Source organism: Staurois parvus, unplaced genomic scaffold, assembly GCF_062004578.1.
Source record: "Staurois parvus isolate SC_StPar_1 unplaced genomic scaffold, SC_StPar_1.0 ptg000320l, whole genome shotgun sequence".
NCBI lineage: Eukaryota > Metazoa > Chordata > Amphibia > Anura > Ranidae > Staurois > Staurois parvus.
The window spans coordinates 1,841,854-1,866,465 of NW_028318116.1; the positions used below are offsets into that span (position 1 = coordinate 1,841,854).

Consider the following 24,612-nt stretch of genomic DNA (forward strand, 5'->3'; position numbering starts at 1 on the left):
TTGTTTGTGACTTTGTGAAACCTGTGATGAGATTTTAAGCTGCCTTTGGAGATCGGAGCTTCTGATCATACCCTGACATTGCTGGCTGCATGCTTGAACCGGGCAATAAAGCCAGAGACAGCCAGGCAAGTAGCATTTTCAGAAGGAGTGTAGCAATGGCGAATTCTGAAATTCTCTCACTGTTGGTTCTTTTGGTTGAACTTACTAGACTTGTTTTTTTTTGTTTTTTGGCTACGTGACAAACATTTCCAGGGGCAAGTCTGTACAGCCTGGGACAGTCCCTGAGGTGTGGGATGGTCAGCAAGCTATGTGGTTATATTTGTAGTAAATGATAGTATAGAAGCTGATGTGAGTTCCATTGTATTTCTGCTGCAGGCCCTGGCATGTAGAGTGTTTATGCAGGGACAATGTGTGCTACTGTCATATGACTGCATTGTTTGAGAGCAAACACACGTGAAGTCAGGGATGGTGTAGAGTCACGCTGTGCAGGTCGAGGGGGGATAGCGCGATCACCTGAGCGTTGCTCTGCAGTTGAAGCTGACGTGTGACCTTTGGCCCCAACTGAATTCCTAGGGTTAATACCTAGTTAGAGTAACTTGTGGATTCCATTGACACATTGCTGCAATGCCTGATCTCACTGACACCAAGTGATACGTGGGAAAGTCCGGAGAGAGCGTGAACGAAGAGAACTCATTGTGACAGGTAGGACACGCCATTGTTCATTTTTCTTCTTTTGATCAATAGGCCTGTGCTGTAGGGTATGTATCAATCAGCCATAACTTTTTGACCACTGACAGGTTAGATCAGCCTATCTCAATCTTTTCAAAACTGAGGAACCCTTCAAATGACTTTCTGGTCTCGGGGAACCCCTGCTAAAAATTACTGTATCTACAGCTCGTGATATATTGGTGTGATGGTCAATGGGAAGAATGTTCCTTACACTTGTGGTCATTGAGAAGAATTACTAGTTTATAGATAGCTACAAATATCAATGGTGTCAGCTAACAATATCAGTGGTGTCAGCGGGAACCTATCTGAGAGGAGGATATTGCTCTTTGCTCAAGGAACCCCTAGCAACTTCTGGAGGAACCCTGGCTGAGAAACCCTGGGTTAGATGAATAACATTGATTATCTTGTTACAATGGTACCTGAATGTCAGTGGGATATATTAGGCAGCAGGTAAACATGTTGTCCGTGAAGTCTAAAGTGCCTATAATGGGCATGTGAACATCAGAACTGGGCCACGAAGGTGGCCAGTCTGATGAATCACATTTTCTTTTACATCATGTGGATGGTGGGGTGTGTGTGTGCATCACTTATCTGGGGAAGAAATGACACCAGGATGCAGTATGGGAAGAAGATAAGCCAATGGAAGAAGTGTGATGCTTTGGGCAATGTTCTGCTGGGAAACCTTGGCTCCTGCCATTCATATGGATGTTATGTTAACATGTACCACCTACCTAAACATTGTTGGTGACCAAGTACACGCTTTCATAGAAACGGTATTCCCTGATGACAGTGGCCATTTTCAGCAGGATAATGTGCCCCACCACACTGCACAGTCCAAGAATGCTTTGAGAAACACAACCAGTTTGAGGTGTTGACTTGGTCTCATAATTCTCCAGATCTCAACCCAATGGAACATCTGTGGGATGTGCTGGAAAAACAAGTCCATGGAGGCCCCACCTCACAACTTACATGACATGAACCAGTAGTTATGTCATGTAACTTTTGAGCTAAAAGGGTCCTGAAATGTGGTCCCTGACATCACCAGAGGGCTGCACATAATGCTAAGTATATGTAATGCTTGAGAGGACTGAGATAAACTGCAGACCTAAGAGACAAAATGAGGGTTAGAGAGCATGGGCATGCTACTTTTTTGGCTGAGGAAATGCAGCAGAATACAATACGAAAAACTGGGAACATGTTACATGAGCCTAGTAGAGATCAGTGCTATCACCCCTAATTAGCGTTTCCACTGCAGACTGCTGAGATCCAAGGGCCACACCACATCATATACCAAAGGGTCACATGCGGTCCTCAGGCTGCAGATTGGGCACCAAGGACTTAAAGGATCTGCTACTGATGACTTTGGTGCAACATAGCAAAGCATACCTTCAGAGGTCTAATGGATACCAAGCCTTGATGGGTCAAGGCTGTTTTGATGGCAAAAGGGGGACATGCTCAAAATTAGGTGGGTGGTCATAGAGTTATGGCTGATTTGTATATATTAGGAGTGTTATACACTGCAGCAAACCCAACTGTATCTAGTGATGGTCCATCTATAGACAGCCCTATATATGCTTACAATGCCGCTACTTCAAACATTGCTTATTGGACATTGTAGAGGTTCAAATACATGTATAACATAACTGAATGACATTATTAATAATAATAATAATAATAATAATAATATTTGCTAGCTACGTGGCTCAATAGGGATAACAAATCAGGAGCACAAATATAAAGAGGCAGGGACAGAAAGTGAACACCCTTTACCAAGAAGTACCCGAACAAGGACCTTAATGGAAGGATCACTGGGTTTTATTTCCCTCTTCATGAGCTATTTATCTCTACTCTACAAAATCGAACGAACATTTAAAATGATGAAAAAAAAAAAGCTAAAAAGGGAAGGAAAGTTAAAAAAAAAAAAGATAAGGGGGTAACTAACATTTTAGCTACACATTTTAAAATGAAAAAAGGGATAACTACAAATTTTATTCTATTTTCCATTTAAAAAGGCACTAGAATTTCATTTTCGGTGCAAGGCTTTTTTTTAAATTTGGCGCTTCAAATGCAAATAAACACAATTTAAAAAGTTTACCTACAAATGATTAAAATAGAAAGTGAAGGATGACTGAAGGATAAAAACTAATAACATTTCACTACCAGCTTGCCTACACTAATGACAGTCCTTGCCACCCTTCTGAAAAGTGATCTGTGGTTGCGATATGTAGCCTCCTTGCCACCTGTTTACCCCTTAAAAGCCTGCACCATCACACCATAACCACATGCACTGTACACGGTTGCAGATTGGTTGTGATGTGGCCCTATTTACTTGAAGGGCTCCCGTTAGATGGCAGCACCACCCTCTGAACTCTACAGGAGGTATCATTTTTGCAGCAGCATGTGACTGCTTCTGGCCACTCTTAAGTTAAAAGGGGCTGTCATACGTCGGTAAAATTGCAGCTCAACCAGCAACTTTTACCACCCCCCAGCTGCAAGTATGAATGAGCCCTCAATGAGGCCACATTCATACCTACGGGTTCAGAAGTTTGTGGTGCCGTTATTTTTTAATGACACCCCAAATGTGGCTAGCAGTTGCATGTTTTGCAACAAAAAGCCCAAAAAAATTGGTACAAATTGCAGTGCAAAGGCTCACTGTGCAAAAAAAGGAGCAACTTTGGTGCGTTTGTTACATGTAATGCAGCCTGTGCAAAAGACTGGGGTGCCCTATGCTGTCGCTTAATATAAACGCACCACACATGAATGGGGCATTCATAAGGAGCTAAAATATTTGAAAAATAATTGCTTTTTATGAATAAAATCAACAATAGTAGCTTTCATTTATGATTGAATACAAGAATAGGACTTAAGCTGTCAAACTGGGGCTCATTCAAATGGGCACAGAGAGCTGTAGACGGTGTTAGTGTAGGGCTGTGGCCTGCAGCCTGTACAAACCCATGACAGGCTAAGAGACACTGTGGCTATATGCAAATCCGAGCAGTTACATGCATACAGGGACGCATGAGCAGCCCTAGACACAGGCACAGATGTACAGCCAGGATGTCTGTTGGCCTGTAAGCAGGGGCAGGGTAAGGAGGTAGCAGGGTGGTGGTCGTTTGTCATGTCCTCCATGTTTTCCAATTAACTCGTTGGGCACCAAGTTTGGAAAACATGAGAGGCCTACCCCCCAGGGTGGGTTCTTCTGGGCCACTCTAGGCACCTTGTATAGGGTTTCTCTCTCTACTTCACACTCATGGGGTACCTTCGCTTTAGTGCCATTTTCACCAATGCCCTGGGACAAGGCTGAAGTTGCCATTAGGGAATACTCGACCTTAAGTCGGGCCTCTACTTTTATGGATGAGCGTCTGCCATGCACACTAGCATGACAACTGTTGTCCAGTTACTCTCGGGTCCCCGGGCAAATGTGCTTTTTCCATTGTATCTTGCAATTACATGGGCCTTGCCAAACACCGACCACAACCACCTGTCCAGTGTTTCCCATCTAGCGGTCCTGGTAACAGCAAGGAACCCCACTGTGCACATAGCGTGGGCTCCAAACGTGCACTTGACTTTAACTCTTGAGCTTCCATACCTCTGTACAGGAAGGAGACCTCTGCAGTTCAATTCTGTTCTACATGTGCTAGTGACCCGAGCTGTAGACTAAGTGAAAGGTTGTGCCGGTTACTTGCTTTACACCCCTTTGAGTAACTTTAGACCAGGCAAAAGGCAAAGTTTCAATGCTTGACTGGAAAAAGTGCACCATTACTAAGTCCAACACAACAGTCCATTTTCCTAAATCCCTAGTCCTTAGTCCCTAATCCTAATCAGGCTATGTGCTGTCCCAGTATACCAGCAGAGGTGAATCCATGTAGTTGCATCATCCAACAGAGGCCAGTTCCACAAGTTGGTCTCTTCGGGGCAAACACCAAGTCTTTTACAATGTGTAAGGTGTTTGTCCATCTCTACATCTTTTCCAGGTGTCTTTATCTTCGGAGTTCCAAGCAGACGGCTAGGGTCAGAGAATTGAACTCGTCTTCTCTCACAGTAGATCCTCCAGACTCTAGACCAAGGGCAAGGGTTCAGGCCATCGGCCAACCAATGAGTGGGCTAGACGTGGCCTACTATCCCAATTTATAGACACAGGTGCAGTGGGTCAGACCCAAGAATCCCGCCAAAAGGATAGTGAGAACATTAACCCATACTCTTCCGGCCAGGACAGCACCTACCTAATTCTAACCTGCTTACATTCCACCCCCCTTTGAAGCTGACCATCCCGGCAGCATCTACCCCAAGTTTAACACAAGCCAATACATTAATAAACTGCTGATGAAAGCAAACATAACAAGGGTATTCACAAAAAAACAACAATTACACACAATAGTCTGGGTCGGGCAGGTATATTGTTTTACCCGTGACAGAGAGAGTCCCTTGAACCCGATGCACAACTGGGAGGTGGTGATCCAGCTTCACAATTTCTATTCTGTCCATGTAGATGTGTCTCCCAATATTATAGTCCTTGTAAAGCTTATGGAATTCAGCCTCAATATATTCGGTAAGTTTTGAGAAGTCTCGCATATGCTCAGGGACCACTTCTTCTATACAGCTGTCCAGTAGATTTTGGACCTTTCCTTTTCCAGCCTCAGGAACAGCTGCTCTGGCACATAATTGAGAGTCCTCTGGTAACAGGCATTCACATACTTCTACATGTAACGCTGTAATTGTGACAAATGGGTGATCCGCATTTTGTAATAAAGGGACCCCTGCTGCAGATAGTCATCTGGGAGGGTGCAAATATTTGGTGATGTACCCTTGGTAAATCAGACAGGGCATCCAGTCAGGAACACAGATGCCAGAACGGCCAGCTGAGGTTAAAGACGCACTCCACTGGAACTGCAAGATCTGTGTACGTGGCTTGCCGGAACTTCTGATAAGCGTGAGGCCAGAACACACCGTGACAACCAGAGCTGATGTAATGACAGACAGGACAGGCACTCGGCGGGACTGAAGAGCCAAAATTGGAGCCAGAAGCATAGTCAGAGTAATAGCCAGGGTCAGCAACGAGCAAGCGATGAGGTACCGAAACATCAGACAGGGATGTGGTCAGGAGGAAGCCAGGATCAGAAACCGATGAGCAGAAGCATAAATAGGATCCAAGAGCAGGTCAATGGCAAGCCGGGTCAGTAACTGATACACACAGGATACAGCAGGAAACAGGAAGTTAGCTGAAGACCAGTCAGCACTGACAGAGAGTAAGAGCCTCCTTTAAATAGTCTGTCTAGCGCCAGAAACAGTGGGCACGCTCCCACGTGTGTGCACCCGTGTGCACGCATTTTTGCGCACATGCTTGAGCCTATGCTCATTTCTATTAACCAGTTGCCGTACAGGAGTTCCCTTACAGACCTCCTGTGATTTTTGTTTGGCGGGAGAAGGTTCTGTTACAGAGATGCGGGATGGCAGCTCAACTCCAGTTTTATCGGGGGAGGTCTTCCCAGATGAAGGAGTTGATCAAAGCAGCAGTATCTTGGCTGGAGGTTCAGGGGTGCTGTCTTGTTCAGTGGCAGCAGCAAACCCTGGCAGATTGTGTGGCCCAGTGATGCAGGGCTTCTCCTCCTCGACCATCTGCTGAAACAGAGGTAAATCACAGACCAAATAATGGGCATGGTAGGTGGCATAGCAGACAGAGTACCCACAGCTCCTCCCGGGAACTGACCTGACAGAGGGTGAAACCCAGTACAGAAGCATAACGGGTTCCTGTGTTGGTCAGTACTAGGGGCTTCTTCCATGGCAGAGTCTTTTCGGCCATAGTGTTGGCTAGCAACACATGTGGAGCAATCTGCGCATCTTCCAGGTGTGGTTGCTATATAGACCCACTTATCCGCAGTCTCTGGTCATCTCCTGTAGTATGTCCGCAGACTCTGGTCATCTCCTGTTCTACGTCCGCAGTCTCTGGTCATCTCTTGTACTATGTCCACAGTCTCTGGTCATTTCCTGTACTATGTCTGCAGTCCATTGGTTCAGAAAATTTTTTTTCTTGTTTTTCGCCTCTAAAACCTAGGTGCGTCTTATGGAGCGAAAAATACGGTATATCAGTGTTCGTTAACTTGTGATCTGCCCCATTTTTCTGCTCATCAGCTATCCTTATTTCACATATTGCCCAAGACCATGCCTTGTCTTCCAATGTGGCCCAGGAAAGTCAAGAGTTTGGACACCTCTGCTGTAGACAAATACTGTGCACAGAAATACGCTTAATTCTGTTGGAGTAGGGCCCTCTGGTTTTTTTCTCTACTATCTCAACTTTCCAAAGATGATTTCTTCATCACACAGCTACACCATAGCCTCAGCTCTACATGTAGCTTCCAAATCAGTAAACTCCTGGGCAAAGTTTGGGTGACAATGTGGGATCAGCCTGCCATTTTGCTTTGCATTGGATCCTGCTGTGCGAGCTCCCCTTGGCGTGTAGTGCAACTTGTGGATTTAGCTGCAAAGTGCTTATAGGTCAAAAGCTGTGGTCCACCTGGCATAGAGCCTAGTCTCTGAAGACCCCTATGGGAGTATGCCCATAATGGAGGCAAAGCCAGGAAAAGGTTAAAGCCCCCTCATTCCTGCTACTGATTTTGCGAATACAAGGCGGAAACCCTTTAAACATTCACCCACAAGTGCCTAGTTAGTTTCCCCTCTGGGGGTATGGCGAATCTGCATTCTACCCTTCCAATGGGGGGCACCAGCGTATCACTGCTGTGAGTACACCGCCCTGAGTGGCACAGTACTGCCACTGCTCCTGCGTGGCTTGAAGCACATTCAGCACTACGCCACCTTGTTCCAAGTGAGGTTACTGGACTTTTCTGCCTGCCTCTTCCTCTTTGGATTCAAGATGCTGGCCGAGCCACAGCTCCTGGTTCCTGGCTCTCCTGTTTGAAGGCACATTGAAGATCAGTTCTACTCGCTAATTCTGAGTTTTGGCAGCATACAGGTGTTTGCAATGAGGTATTCCCCCTCCTTCTCCACTGCTTTGAAGATTGTGAGTAACCCCACTGGGGACATTTTATTTATAGGAATAGCAGTCTGTAAGCACAAACATAAGCGTTTTTTAGCTTAAACTCAGCCTTTAGCTCCCTTGGAAGTGGTAGTATATCAGTTCAGGGCCTCAGTACCCTATCCTTTGATGGCTGCTGTCTTTCCTATTCCCTTCCTTTGGTCACTCAGCCAGGCCATTGGTCACACCTGCTTCATCCTTCCTTTTTAAAGTGGGATTCTTTCCCACAATGTTTTTTTTTAGGAAATGGCAATTCCTCTGGTGGATTTGACCATTTGGAGCATACTTCTGTGTTGAAAAACCCAGTTGATATAAGATTGGATGCTCTCCTTAAGGCTATTTTTATGCTGATGGGCCCTGCCATACAACCTGTGGTTGTGTGTATGGCAGCCTGGAAGACTATTGCTGTCATTCTTAAAGATTCCTCTGGCCATAGTTTTTGGAGCTTTTGCCTTTAGCCTTATGCTACTGAGCGAATGGCTTGGCTGATACATTTCTAGGATGAGCATTCTCTCTGTACACATGCATAGGATCCTATAATTTAAATGCTGGTCAGCAGAATTCCCTTGAAAACCCTTGAGTGCTTACCTTTTGAAGGTAAATACCTGTTTTGTCCCTCCTTGGATAAGTATATCAAGAAGATCACAGTGGGTAGGAGCACTCTCTTTCCCCAGAAGAAAAAAGGCTTGCACCTCCAACAGTAGGTCTACTATTGTGGAGAAAGGCTTCTTTTCGTTCCTCGTCTTTCAATGTTAAGTCTAATACAGGAACATACTTTTGCAAGCAAACCTGACCTTCCAAACTAGCCAAGACTGGGGCCTCTTCACAGTGATGGATCAAGGAGTCATTACCCCTGTACCACCAACCAGATAACGATAAAGTTTGTACCTGAAATCCTTTACTGTCCCCAAATGAAATTGAGGATTTTTGCCCATTATGGATCTGAAAATGCTCAACTTGTTTCTATGGGTTCAGAAGTTTTTCATGGAAAATGCCAGGTCAGTCAATGCCTCCCTCTTTCTGGAGGATTTTGTGGCCTAAATAGACATCCAGGATGCTTATCTGCACAATCCCATTTTTCCACCTCAGTATCTGGTTTTGCAGTGGGCGATCAGCATTACCAGCTCATTACACTCCCTTTGGCCTGTCCACAGCTCTGCAGGTTTTCGCCAAAGTGCTTGCCCTGTGTTTGGTTCTAATCTGATCTCAAGAGATTCATATTGTGGGGTATCTGGATGATATCCAGTAAAGAACCAATCCTTCCTGTTCCAACAGATAGTACAGACTCTGCAGTGATTTGGTTAGATCCTCAACCTCCAGAACTAATTGCTGAACCCAGCTCAAAGACTGGAGTACTTGGGTCTGATCCTTGTTCAGAACCTTTCTGCTGCAGGAAAACTTCTGTTCCTTTATTTTCATGCCAGGGCCCTTCAGGCCCACAGTACCATGCACCCAGTTTCATTACAGACAGTTACAATTCAACATTCAAGGGACAAACAGATTCAGTCCTTGGATTACCTTGTGTGTCTAATCCTCAAAGCCAGGCTCTCCCTGGCATGGTGGATTTCCAATCTAGAGATGGAGTTAGGAAAGCCTTATCCTTTACATTATATGACAAAACCACACCTACCTAAAAATGAAACAATAACCCATGGACCGTTACGATAAATACTTCCACCCTGGAAGTTACAGATCTAAATGCAGACAATATCGGTCACCATGAATGATATGTTCAAAATACCCCAATGTCCAACTATATATATACTGTATATATAAAAATGTTGAAAATCCTTCAAAATTTCTCCCTACACCCTACTGGAGTCTTCTTATAGTCAACCAGTTCTTAGTGTTCCGTAAATTCTCAATGTTCCTCAATCCAATATGCCCTCTTCTACTCTTAGTACCTCAAAATAAATAAACTAATCATAGTGCATTACATGCCGATGATATTAGTGTATGTACATCAAAATGTTCACAAAATAAGTGTCCCAGTGATCACATGTACTTCCAGTGACTGGAGTTCCTACCCTTACCCAAAATAAGTGTATTCCACACTCCTCCATACACTGTGAATATGTGCCATGCCACACATCAACTGATGATCATACAGTGCAATAAAATTTTGTGACACCTGTCAATCTATATACCTTACCAAATAGACAGGTAGTGCAGGCTTAGTAAAACAAACAAAATCTCGTGCTCCAGGATCCTGCTGCCACTGTGAGGTCAGCTATCCTTCATATACCATGAATCCGTGCCACACCATACATCAATAAGTGGTCAAACATCAATATGTGGTCAGAATAGTGTTGCACCTGTCAACCCATATACTATACCTTACCAGATTGACAGGTAGTGCAGGCTTAACTCAGACAGGGTTCATGCTTCAGGCTCTTGCTACCAATACCCAGAAATCAGTGATGTAAATGCCCAAAATGAAAATACAAGATGTTGTGTAGAACCGGCTTACAACTTGTACAAAAAAGTTTATTCAACGTGCTTACACAATAGCAGAGTAAATGCAGGATTAAAATGAGCCTTTAAGCTCACTATCTCCTATTAGCAGTCCGGACCTCATCCAAGATGGCCCCCGCGATACTTTGGGTAATGTCTGAAGTTCTGTGGGCCCTTCCAAATAATCTAGAGCTCATGATGCAAGGGCCAGTGTTCCATCTTGCTTCTTGGCTGTTGGGTTTAATGACATGCCTGTTGAAGCCATGATCCTAAAAGACAGGGCCTTTCAAATTCAGTCATCCATAGTCTATTGAAGGCTAGGAAGTTGACTTCTCCCAAAGTATACCATCACACTTGGAAGGCCAACTTTGCTTGGTGCCAGATGAGGAATACTGATCCTAGAATATACTCAGTGGGACTTATATTGCGCCTTCAATTCATGCAGCTTTTTTCATGTATATTGTGCATTCACATCAGTCCCTGCTCTCAAGGAGCTTACAATCTAAGGCCCCTAGCTTCTATTTAAATTGTATGAGCTGATCCATGATGGACACCAATTGCTTAAAGGGTGACTCTCAGTTCTCCTCCCAGTGCTCTTTACTCAAGTTAGGAATGTCTGTTTGCCATTTTTGTTGTAAGCTGGACAAATTAGTAATAATAAATTCTAAAAGGAGTTGGTACAGGCCAGAGGTTGGTTTCAGGAGTTTATCCTCTTTATTAAGCGATTCTAGACTAGTGCAGGTCAAATAAAGCTGACACTGACTAAAATGACTTCTGAAGGCATTTGAAACCTGCAGGTATCAAAAATGGTACTGGGAAGGGATATGGTATTTAGCACAAAGGCTATCAAAGTAGGTTAATCGATGATTCTCCATAATATGTTCAATGGTTTTGATTTTGAATTTTGCCTAACAATGTTTGTCAGGAAGCATTTAGAAATGGGAGAGGGATGGATTGTTCTATAAGGGGGTAGTCAGGTAAATAGTAGACAGGGGCATGGACTAGAAACAAATGCCCACATTCCAAGCCATAGGTATGGCCAGCATAGATGTGTGAGGGAGTATGGGTCTCCCTGTCCTTGATACAGGAGAAACTGAAGTGTCTCCAGTGATTGTAAAATGGCAGCTTTCAACATGGTGGAAGAGATATTAGTACCTCTATGAAACTGGATCTGTGCAGAAAAGCGAGTTCCCAGGTGTATAGATGCCATAGTGTGCCTATAGAAAACTTGTAACTATTGAATGAAGTGAAGTGAGAGACTCATGCTCCGCAAAACTTCCCATAGCTCTGGCCATTCCACCATGTCAGTGTGAAGGGAGGCTACAGTTCTAGTGCGTTCATTCAGATGGGGTGCATGCATATTAGTGAACACTCTACATATATATATATATCAGTAGACTTGTGGGGTATGAGTCCCGTTTGGCCAATTAAAGTGTGAAGAAGCTGACTTCTCACTCTCATTAAAATCCTCTCTCCTTGTCACAGATCTCAATTCTACTGGATCTTGTAAAGAGGCTAATTCTGAGGGGTTAAAATCTGAGTAAGAAGTATGAAGACCGGTGTAGTAGTTCGTTAACTCAGACAAAATGCCCTCATTAAATGTAATAATGGAATTGTCCAGGGCCCTACTTTCAGAGATGATGATAAGTGGATATGTTGGGACAACATGGCAAGGAATCTAACATTTTTGTCACCTTTTTCAAAATATTCTTGCTTACAACTGTTTATGTCAGCTCTGGTAATATCAGCAAAGTATAACTGTAATGTATTGTACATTGTTCGGACATGAGTAGGTCAAAGCTTCTGAAGGTAAAGGAAGAGACATACTGGGCAGCTATGGCATATACCTCTGTTTGTATGTGCTGTGTAGTAGAGGTCTCATCTGATAGTTGAAATGAAGGATATATATTGACCTCTAATGGATGCCTTGAAAGCATCCCAGACTAAGTTTAGAGAAGAGGAAACCACAATATGATCCTGATATTCTTCATTCCAAATGCCACTATGACCTGTTGCAGAGTTGACAGGTCCCCAGCATCAGGGCAATGATCAGATAGGCCACTCAGGGAATAATGAATCTCTGGGACATCAACCAAAAGGGATGAATTGACAAAGCTATGCTGGAGGAAGTTTTGTGGGTGGTAGGAGTAGAAAAAAAGTAATATGCTCTAGTAGTGGGATATTTCCACCTCCAGACCTCAGTGAGACCCATAGCTAGTGCCCAGGGTAAGAAGTCTTGTAAAATGTTTATTGGGAATAGGTCTATTGAGGGTAGGTGACAATGTAGCATTATAATCACCCATGAGTAATAGTTTAACAGGGCAATAAAGGGTCACTTTCTCCAGGAGCGTATATAAAAGAGCATTATTGAATGAAGGAGGTAGATAAACATTAATGATTACATACGTAAACGAACACTAACAATTACATATGTAAACATTAACGATTACATATGTTCAGTCTGTTAATAATCAGTTGTGTCCTTTAAGAGGGTTGGATTGGTCCTTGTGTAAAGTCCACTTGCATTTGACAAACTCAGTCATTTAAAGTGATCAAATCTGTAATTATTGCCAGAAATAAGGTCATCCTTACCAGATACAGTATTTTTTTGCATTGATAATATGATCCCTTGCATTGGCAAATGCACATGTTCGCTTTTTCTCAGGTGGACCTGATCAGATGGTCCATGTATCCCTCAGGACTGGAGGGTTTAAATGGACTTGTGTCCATCTACACCTGTCTACCTCCAATCCAAACCAATCCGATTCTCTAAAAAAGGAAATGGATCCTCCCCTCCATCTAGTTGGATTGTATTAGGGGGTAGTCAGGTGTAAACGGAAAGGCTGTGTCCATGTCCGCTCTGCATAAACTAAGTGGACACAGACCTGTCATCCGTCCGCTCTGTTCTGCTCAGTGGGGGATCAGCAGACAGATCCCCCCGCTCTGCAAAGCGTAGTCAGCACTGTATATGAAGAAACAAAAAGAGGGCACACGGGCCTAGTTCATTACCTTTAAAAACGAGATTTATTGATGAAAAATAAAATACTCACAAAAGGAATAAAATCAAATGAAGGGCATGTCACAAGAAATGCAACGTGGTCCAATCACCCTGAAGGATGTCTGGTGGGGGACTGTAGACCTCTAGGTGGCTGTTGGCTGACGTGTTTTGAGGCTGTGCCTCTTCCTTAGGGCTCTGATTGGGCCACGCTGCATTTCTTGTGATTTGATTTTATTCCTTTGTGAGTATTTACCTTTTTATCAATAAATCTCGTTTTTAAAGGTAATGCACTAGGCCCGTGCGCCCTCTTTTTGTTTCTTCATATACAGTTCTTTTCGGATTTCCCTGGTCCGTTGAGGGCAGCAAAGCTTGCATTCCTTCTATGCTCCATGTGGGGATACAGACATAATGAATTCCACTGCCCAGCGCAGACGTTCAGGCATTCGGTTGCTTTTTTTTCTTCCTATCAGACATAGCCAGCACGGTGTGAAAGGGGCCCAAGGCAGAGCGTAAAGCCCCAGGTTGTTGTTTCTGTATAGAGAAAGCTGTGTTTTTCTCTGGGTTTCGTATTTGGGTTGCCACCTCATCCCTTTAAAACCGAACACATATTGATTACACAGGTTCTGTGGCTGATTAATGTGCTAAGTAAACTCGGTGCCTTATCTGCAATACATTTGCCTCAGAACCTGTGTAATTAATGTGTTCGGTTTTAAAGGGAACCCAATTTTGTAGTCCCACATGAAGGCTTGGAGTCTGAAGGTTCCAAAGTGTCTTGGGCAGCATGGAACCTTCAATCCTGTGTCCAGTTCTTACTAGGGGCCCGCTGCCTGTGTGAACAAACAGGTGTGCATCCTTATTTTAAGCTTGATCAGAGCTACTTTAATTGTTCCCATTCTGAAGACAGAACGGACCTTTCCTAGAGATAAGAGAGCTTCACCTTAGGAGACATGCGTGAGCTGTGTGCATTCACTTTTGGAAAGAAGATTGTGTGAGGAGATGACAGGACAGGACAGGACAGGACAGGACAGGACAGGCAAAGGCCTGAGGATTGCAGTAGAATTCCAGTCAATAGCTAACTAAAGCTAAACCTGCTCCCACCCCCAACTAAATCTAATCTAACCAACCCTGTAAAGAAAAGGATTGCTATACCTACCTATGCTGAAGCAGCTCAGGTCCACTCTACAGTGGTGGCTTCTGTGTGAGGAGGTAAAGCCAGCAATGGCTGAAAATGTCTGGGAGATGATATCACTAGAGTTGCCACCTCTTCCCTTTAAAACCAGACACATAGGGGTTTATTTACTAAAGCTGGAGAGTCCAAAATCATACTCCCTTCTGCATAGAAACCAATCAGCTTCTAACCTCAGCTTGTTCAATGAAGCTTTGGCAATGAAACCTGGAAGCTGATTGGTTTCTATGCAGAAGGGAGTCTGATTTTGGACTCTCCAGCTTTAGTAAATAAACCCCATAGTGTTTACACAGGTTCTGGGGATGATTAAGGTGTTAATTAAACTAACCTAGTGCCTTATATGCATTAAATTTGCCTCAGAACCTGTGTCATTATTTTGTGTTTGGTTTTAATCCTCATGCACACGGGACATTTTGAGGATGCTGTTAACGTTAGCTGTGTAAATTCACGTTAAAAACATGAGTTTTTCAGCGCTGGCGGTTTCCTGCGTTTTTAGCAATTTTTTTACCCTCCCAAAAATTGGGGGGAGTAAAAAAAAAAGGCCAAAACGCCAGTTTGCGGCGTTTTGCCACGTGTTTTCACTGTGAGAGCGTTTTTACCGCTAAAAAAACCCTCTAAAAACCCACTAGTCCTGGTTTTTTTTTCAAGCCAAAAAACGTTGAATACAGTCTGTGTGCATGGACACATAGGATAACATGCTGGGGGATTTACTGGCTGTAGAAAAAACCATCAAAAGCCAAAAACAGGCGCTGTAAAAAACGTCAAGTGTGCATGAGGACTTAAAGGGATGAGGCGGCAACCCTAGACGTCACCTATAGACTTATGCCGTTGTCTTCTACTCAGAAGCCACCGCTGTCATCTGATACTGGGAACAGACCAAAGCGGCTTCAGAGTATACACATCCTTACGTTGTTAGATAGAATAGGATTAGAATTGGGGGTGGGAAAAGGTTTAGCCTTAAGATCAGAAAATCATATGAAAAATGCCACTTTCAAAGTGATTGCACAATAATCTGATTGTTAATACACAGCAATCGTCCGATACACGCACAAAAATTTTTGTTGTATAATAGCAGTTCGGACAGTTTTAACGGTACAGATGTCGTCCAAAAATACAATACAAATACATTACAACACATGACATCACTTCCAAATTTTTATTCTGTCCTACAAGAATTTATGTAACTTTAGTAACCTCTTTTCGATATGAGACTAGCATGCAAAAAACCACAAAAAACGGATGATCATTTGTCTGATATTCTCATTGTGTATACGGGGCTTAAGTTAGCTTTTGATTGGAATTCCACTTTAAAGCCAGAGGAGCTGTGTGCGTTGAAGAGTTTGACGTAGTTGAGTGTTTAGGAGAGCTTAAGGTAAAGTAGTAGCTGTGTGCGTTTTGTCTGAGGGACCAGTACTAATAGCAGAAGTGCTGCTGAAGTGTAGCCAGGTGGGCTAGCATTTTCTGTTACCTGTTTTTGCTTTGTGAAGTTGAAACCCCTGTGTGGGCAACTTTGTAAAGAACTTTACTTTTCATTTTAATAAAAGCGGGTTGACATAACCCAGTTTGGACTAGCATGGACGCCACTAAGAATGCATCTGCCACACAAGCCCAAGGTTAAAGTGAACCAGACAGCTCTCATGTCCAAAACAAAAGCTTGCTTTTTTTTTTTGGGTGTAGAAACCCCATCATCTTTTTGTTTAAAAACATTTTTTTTTAACCACTTGCCCTCCAGAAGACTTACCCCCTTCATGACCAGCCAATTTTTTCCTATACAGGGTTGTGTTACTTTAACTGACATGGTAATGGAACGCTGTAAATAAACAAAATTTATGTAATTTTTTTTCCCACAAATAGAGCGTTCTTTTGGTGGTATTTGATCACCACTGGGTTTTGTTTTTTTTTTGTACTATAAACAAAAATGACTGCCAATTTTGAAAAAAAAAAAAAAATTTTTTACTTTCTGCTATAAAACATATCCAATAAAAAAACAGGCAATAGGTATTTCTCACACAGACTTGCATCCAAAGACGGTGAACAGTCCATGAACTTGGTTTTGTTATTTAATTAGGGAGTTTCAGCTTGGAAGGGGTAATAGGAATTATGGGATGTCCAATTTTGCTTGAAATAAGGGGAACATTTCCCTTCTATGTACAAATTAGATCCTAGACTGTTCTTTCTTAAAAGCCGTGAGTCATTGCAGATCAGTAGCAGCTGCCCTTTATGGGTGAGGAACTAGCTGCCCCTCAATAATCCGCTTTAGTTCTCATAGCTACATGCAGAGATGACTTCTCTATCCCCTGCGGTGCTGCTCCCAGCTCCACAGCTTGCAGGCACTAACAGCCATTCTGGCTTTTCGGAAGATCTCCCGCATCAAGGATAAAGTATTTAGCTCGATGCTGTCCTTGGAAAGCTTGCTACGTGTGGCAGTCTTTACCTTTGTAGATCCCAAAATGTGCTGTTGTACTCACACTTTGGTCCCTGCTGTGCCAGGTCTGATCCCATCTGCGCCTCTCTGCAGAATTTATCCTCCTGAGCCAGCCCAAACATCCCCCCCAGACCTGGGGGACCCCTCCCACGCACTGACAGTCTCCTCAGCACTACATCTTCACTCAACTCCCCTGTTAGCCTGACTCTCCCATATTTATAGGCCAGTCCACCACTCTACCAGGGCCTCCAAACCTGGGATTGGCTGGACCTCCATGAATATGCAGATTAGGCCTCCACCCCTCCTTCTTACTGACTTCTGGAATATTCCATAGTCCTCCAGAGTCAGGAGGAGCCAATAGAGCCACAACCTGTAAAGTCATTCAGCTGACCTGCAATAACCCATGCTTAATCACATGACTCAATTACCATGAGTCACACACAATGATTTTACCTGTCATTCACTACACTATTCTAGTAGCACACTAGAGGGTGCTACATAAAAAAATCTAATTTCTTCATAAATTTAGGCTACATATTTATGGTAAAAAAATCCCAATACGCATATATTGATTTGTTTGCCCAAATCATATAGCATCTACAAACTATGGCATATGTACTGGAATTTTTATTTATTTGTTTATGCTAATAATGGCGGCGATCAGCGACTAATTTCTTTGCAGGGACACAAGATCAATCACTTCTCCCCGCGTGCATGCCCCTAGGCGGAACTGCATAATCACCTTTATATATGTGGAGGGCCACCCTGTAGCAGTTATCTGCAATGGGGCAGTCCTAAAGTGGTTAATTTAGTATTTTATTGCTGTGGTTTTTAGTGACCCCAAAAGACGTATCCTTCTATGTGGGGCAAAACACAGTGAAAATGCTGCTGAGCACCGCCATCTTGTTTGTGATGTAAGTGGTGCCCATCATCTTTTGAACCTCAACCCCTCTGCTGCTGATGTGTGATCCGGCGCATGCATGCCAACAAAACTGCCTCTTGAGCAAAATCCCACTGCAGACAGCATCAGTTTCTATTAGAACAGAGAAAAAGTGACCATGAAGCAACAGACAGATGGTAACATGGGGCAGGGAGGGATGTCATAGGGGACGTAAAGGACAGAACACTGTATTCCAACATTTCCCAGAAGTGTCATTTTATTGGTTATATTGGCATAGAGGCAATAGGTAGGCACAAACTTGGCTTTTTGAAAAGGTAAATGCATGAAAAGTCTTTTTGAATCATTGCAGATATTTTTTAGCATGATGATAAATATAAGGGATTCATCACTTCAAGAGAAAAAGTGTTCTGTTTCAGAAGGAAATATCATGGTGGTAACAGATGGTCTGTGGCTTTATGTAGACAATAAAAAAAAAAAAAAAACATTTAGAGCAGAGACCTGTTCATGTATGGTGAGCCTTGGACTAAAATGATTTGGCTTATGCTTTTTCCTTGCATTTCTCAGCATGCCGAGCACCGTCTCTGTGGATCCCCTCCATAGCGTGGCTGTGGCAGGGGGCACCCATGGCAATGAGATGTCAGGTGTCTTCCTGGTGAAACACTGGCTCAAAGATTCTTCACCTCTGGTAAGGGACACGTTCAGCGCCGTACCTCTTCTGTCAAATCCAAAGGCATCTGAGAAAGGAGTGCGCTACTTTGAAAAAGACTTGAATCGATGCTTCACTTTGGACATCCTATCGTAAGTTATAGTTGTTCTTTGTATAGGTCTATATAATATCTATTTTAACACTTGCTGGCATAGTGCTGGATCCATCTAAGGTGGGTGAAGTGAACTTGTCAAGATTTGCAAACTATCAGTATTGCCTACATTTATCAACCTCCAAGCTTCCTTTGCATACAAGGCAATGATTGGGTTTACACTATAAGGCCCCTTTCACATGATCGCTCCGATCGGGTCCGCCTGTCTGTTTTCCAGGTGGACCTGATTGGACCCTCCACTCACCTCTACAGAGCTGCGGATGTAAACAGACCACCTCCAAACCAATCCAATCTGCTAAAAACAAATGGATGGGGATCCAAACCACCCATAGAGCAAAATGTGCTGTTCATGCCCGCTGTGCAGAAGTGAAGTTGACATGAACCTATCATCCTCCCACTCTGCTCTGTGTGGGATCAGCAGACAGATCCTTCACTGCTCAAGCAGATTCTGCCCCGTGTTAAGGGGGCCTAAATGAGGTCTCAGAGTAGATCTAATGTTTCTTTTTTTTCTTTCTAAAATGGCAAGTAAAAAATATGCATAGAGGCACCACCCTAAGAAGTAACATCTGCAATCTAAATCTAGTGCTGCTAGGCTTTTGTCAGCCTGAGCTCTAACTGATAGTTCTGCTTTTCTGCAGAGGTGCATGCTGGGAGTATATTTAAGATGTGTATGAGGATATATATATATATATACTGTATTGCCAAAAATATTAAGACGCCTGCTTTTGCACACATGTGAACTTTAATTTCCTCCCAGTCTTAGTCCGTAGAGTTCAATATTGAGTTGGCCCACCCTTTGCAGCTATAACAGCTTCAACTCTTCTGGGAAGGCCATCCACAAGGTTTAGGAGGGTGTCTATGGGAAAGTTTGACCATTTTTCCAGAAGCACATTTGTGAAGTCAGGTACTGATGTTGGAAAAGAAGGCCTGGCTCACAGTCTCCACTCTAATTCATCCCAAAGGTGTTCTGTGGGGTTGAGGTCAGGACTCTGTGCAGGCCAGTCAAGTTCCTTCACTCCAAACTGGCTCATCCATGTCTTTATGAACCTTGCTTTGTACACTGGTGCGCAGTCATGTTGGAGCAGGAAGGGGCCATCCCCAAACTCTTCTCACAAAGTTAGGTGCATGAAATTGTGCAAAATGTCTTGGTATGCTGACGCCTTAAGAGTTCCCTTCACTGGAACTAGGGGGCCAAGCCCAACCCCTGAAAAACAACCCCACACCATAATCCCCCCCGTCCACCAAACTTTACACTTGGCACAATGCAGTCAGGCAAGTACCGTTCTCCTAGCAATCTCCAAACCCAGAAACGTTCATCAGGTTGCCAGAGAAGTATGATTGGTCACTCCAGGGAACAAGTCTCCACTGCTCTAGAGTCCAGTGGTGGCATGCTTTACACCACGGCATCTGACACTTTGCATTGCACTTGGTGATGTAAGGCTTGGATGCAGCTGCTCAGCCATGGAAACCCATTCCATGAAGCTCTCTATGCACTGTTGTTGTGCTTATCTGAAGGCCACACCAAGTTTGGAGGTCTTTAGCTATTGACTCTGCAGACAGTTGGCGACTTCTGCGCATGGTGCGCTTCAGCATGCACTGACCACACTCTGTAATACTTGACCTACCACTTCGTGGCTGAGTTGCTGTTGTTCCCAGTTGCTTACACTTTGTGATAATCCCACTAACAGTTGAGAGTGAAATATATAGTAGCCAGGAAATGTCATGGATGGACTTATTGCACAGATGACAACCTATCACGGGACCACGCTTGAATTCACTGTGCTCCTGAGAGTGACCCATTCTTTCACAAATGTTTGTAGAAGCAGTCTGTATGCCTAGGTGCTTGGTTTTATTCACCTGTGGTCATCGAGGTGATTAGAAAACCTGAATCACATGAATTGGTGGGCTGGCCTAATTATTATTATTATACAGGATTTATTTAGCTCCAACAGTTTGCACAGCGCTTTACAATATAAAGGGAGACAGTACAATTACAATACATTTCAGTACAGAAGAAATAGGACAACCCTGCTTGTGGAGCTTAGAGTCTAAAGGAAGGAAGTCCCAAATCCCTTTTGCAATATAGTGTATATACAGTGGGGCAAAAAAGTATTTAGTCAGCCACCAATTGTGCAATTTCTCCCACTTAAAAAGATGGGAGAGGCCTGTAATTGGCATCATTACATCATGACAATGATCCCAAACATACCGCCCGGGCAACGAAGCAGTGGCTTCGTAAGAAGCATTTCAAGGTCCTGGAGTGGCCTAGCCAGTCTCCAGATCTCAACCCCATAGAAAACCTTTGGAGGGAGTTGAAAGTCCGTGTTGCCCAGCGACAGCCCAAAAACATCACTGCTCTAGAGGAGATCTGCATGGAGGAATGGGCCAACATACCAGCAACAGTGTGTGCCAACCTTGTGAAGACTTACAGGAAACGTTTGACCTCTGTCATTGCCAACAAAGGATATATAACAAAGTATTGAGATGAACTTTTGATATTGACCAAATACTTATTTTCCACCATAATTTGCAAATAAATTCTTTCCAAATCAGCCAATGTGATTGTCTGGAGTTTTTTTTCTCATTTTGTCTCTCATAGTTGAGGTCTACCTATGGTGCCAATTACAGGCCTCTCTCATCTTTTTAAGTGGGAGAACTTGCACAATTGGTGGCTGACTAAATACTTTTTTGCCCCACTGTACAATTGTGCTCAAAAGTTTGCATACCCTGGCAGAAATCATGACATTTTGGCATTGGCATTGAAAATATGACTAACCATGCCAAAAAAACTGTCTTGTATTTATGAATAGTGATCATATGAAGCCATTTATTGTCACATAGTTGTTTGGCTCCTTTTTAAATCATAATAACAGAAATCACCCAAATGTGTATAAATAGGCAATGCGTTTGTTAGCTCTCACATGGATGCACTGAGCAGAATAGATACTGAGCCATGGAGAGCAGAAAAGAACTGTCAAAAGATCTGCGTAACAAGTTAATGGAACTTTATAAAGATGGAAAGGATATAAAAAGATATCCAAAGCCTTGAATATGCCAATCAGTTCAATCACTTATTAAGAAGTAGGAAATTCAAGGATCTCTTGATACCAAGCCAAGGTTAGGTAGACCAAGAAAGATTGCAGCCACAACTGCCAGAAGAACTGTTCAGGATACAAAGAAAAGCCCACAGGAAACCTCAGGAGAAATACAGGCTGCTGTGGAAAAAGGCAGTGTGGTTGTTTCAAAGAGCACAATACAATGATACTTGAACAAAAATAAGCTGCATAGTGAGGCTTAGAAACTGCATAGAAAGAAGGCTTTACTGCACCAATGCCACAAAAAAAGCTTGGTGAGGCGAGTCCAGGTGTTGTCGGGCATATTGTAACCAGGCTTTTTTGTAGCATTGGCGCAGGGTGTCTGTACCAAGGCCAAAAATTCCAGGGGATGGAAACTTTTGATCATGGCCATTTGGGTGATTTCTGTTATTATTACAATTTAAAAATGAGCCAAACAACTATGTAATAACAAATGCTTTATATGATCACTATCCTTCAATAAAAGACAGATTTTTTTTTTTGCATGGTCAGTCATATTTTCTATATCAATGTCAAAATTTCTCAATTCCTGCTAGGGTATGCAAAGTTTTGAGCAAAATTGTGTGTATGTATGTATGTATGTATGTATGTATGTATGTGTGTATATATATATATATATATATATATATATATATATATATATATATATTACTGTATATAGTGACCAGCCATAACATTATAACCACTAACAGGTGTAGTGAATGACATTGATTATCTTGTTTCAATGGCTTCTGAAAGTGGGTGAGCTATATTAGGCAGCAAGTGAACATGTTGTTGTCCCTGAAGTTGTGTTAAAAGCAGAAAATTTGGGCAAGTGTAAGGATTTGAGCAACTCTGACATGGGCCAAATTGTAATGGCTAGACAACTGGGCCACAGCACCTCCAAAACTGCAAGTGTTGTGGGATGTTCCTGGTCTACAGTTGTCAGAACAGACCAAAAGTGGTCCAAGGAAGAAAAACCAGTGGCCAGGGCTCATTAATGCATGTGGGGAGGGATGGCTGGCCTGTGTAGTCTGATCCAATAGAAGTACTGTATTTCTGCTGTAGCTCAAATTTCTGAAAAGGTTAATGCTGGTTCCAATAAAAAGGTGTCAGAACACACAGTGCTCTGCAGTTTATTGTGTATGGGGGCTGAGTAGCCGCAGACCAGTCAGGGTGCCCATGCTGACCCGTATCCACAGCCAAAAGTGCATATAATGAGCACATAAGCATCAGAACTGGAAGACGTAGGATTGGAAGAAGGTTGCTTGGACTGATAAATTCAAGAATGGTTTTGAGGAACATGAGGTGATGACTTGGCCTCCAAATTCTCCATATCTCAATCCAATCAAGCACCTGTGGGATGTGCTGGAAAAACCGGTCCAATCCATGGAACCCCCACCTTACAATTTACAGGATCTGTTGTGCACTGCTTTGGTGGCAGATACCACAGCATACCTTCAGAGGTCTAGTGGCATCCATGCCTCAATGAGTTATAGTGGGTATTCGTAATGTTATGACTGATCAGTGTATTTCTATGTAATGTGCTGTAAAACACAAGTTGGTGCAATGCACCAAAACCCATTGTACTAGTGCTGGTGCATTACACTGCACCACAATGCACTGTGGGTGACATTTTTCAATTCTGTTACATAGCAGGCAATACTAAACAGGAGCAGTGAGGCAAACCGAGTGACAGATTTTTATAAGTAATGAATTCATCCTTTGGCTGCGATAAAGTTGTACTTTAATGCATGAATGAAATCTGACCCTGACCACTTCTTAATTCTATGTCATTTAGAGTAGAAATCTGTCTCCTCTTCAATAAGTCTGTCGCACTTGGCTGCCCAGGAATTCAGATGCCTAGGTTACAAACACACTGTAAATATGTGGCAGAGACTTTGCTATGTGAAAGGCAGCCTGTGTTGCTAAATTACATGATAAGTATGTTATACAGTATATAAAAATTGTTTTTTTTAAATATCAGTTTAGGCTCTTTCTGTAATATCATATTTAACTTATGAAACCTGCCCCCTAGTTCCCCAGACTCACCTGACGATCCATATGAAGTTATGAGAGCGAAGGAGATCAATCGGATGTTTGGCCCCAGAGGGAGTGCAAATGCATATGACATGATGCTGGATCTACACAACACCACCTCTAACATGGGAGTTTGTCTGATTGCTAGTGGAGTCCAAAATGCTGTGGAGATGCATGCCTGCCATTATATACAGGTAATAACTTTGGGTACAACTGGCATGCGGGGATGGGTTGATAGTGGTGCTATAGATCCTGACCAAGAAATCAGGGGAAGAGGCACGTAACATGTTATGAATTTACCGTCCCCTGGCTTTGACAGCTAGCAGTGGATCTTCTCCTCCTGATAACTGTCAAAATGTTTAAAAAACGTGGGCGCGCGGGGCTCCACCCACCTGGCCGCGTCACTCATTCACAGTCCTCTGGGAATGAAAAAAACTACAAGTCCCAACAGCCTCAAGTTCTCAATGAACTACCACGGCGCTGTGAACACCATGGTAGTTCATTGATCCTTCCTGTCAGTATATCTACTTGCCCCTTCATCCCGTACGGGCAAGCAGATATTCTGACAGGTCTGCAGGGGACCTGCATGGCATCAGCGATCTGCTCATCGCTGGTGCAATGCTTTACAGGTTCCAGCAACAAAAAAATAACAGATGCACTTTTTTTTTTACCTGCAAGCAAATGTGCATGTATTATTTTTTGTCAAAAGGTGAACTTATCCCTCAAGGCGCAAACAGAAATGCTTAAGAGGATGGAGTGAACGGGTCCAGTTTAATTGTTACAGGAAATGCCAGGATTTGCATATAAATTTAGCCGCATTTCTATCTGGATCTGCTGATCATTTGACATGCATTCAGTTAGAGTAGCCTTTGCTTATACATTTTTCATCCTATATTTTGTTTATGGGCAGCAGAGTGGCTAAATGGTTAGAACTTTCACCTGGCAGTACTAGGGTCT

The 24,612-nt window shown here is 43.1% G+C and overlaps 1 protein-coding gene across 1 annotated transcript in view; it reads left to right on the forward strand.

Moving 5' to 3' along the window:
* Positions 1–410: 410 nt before the first annotated feature.
* ACY3 (aminoacylase 3) overlaps positions 411–24,612 on the forward strand; it is a 41,214-nt gene continuing 17,012 nt past the window's right edge. Inside the window, exons 1-3 of the mRNA XM_089683704.1 lie at positions 411–702; positions 18,288–18,521; positions 23,654–23,849. Coding sequence (XP_089539830.1) covers positions 18,289–18,521; positions 23,654–23,849 — 429 coding nt within the window. The 5' untranslated portion in view covers positions 411–702; position 18,288. The remainder of the gene's footprint in view (positions 703–18,287; positions 18,522–23,653; positions 23,850–24,612) is intronic.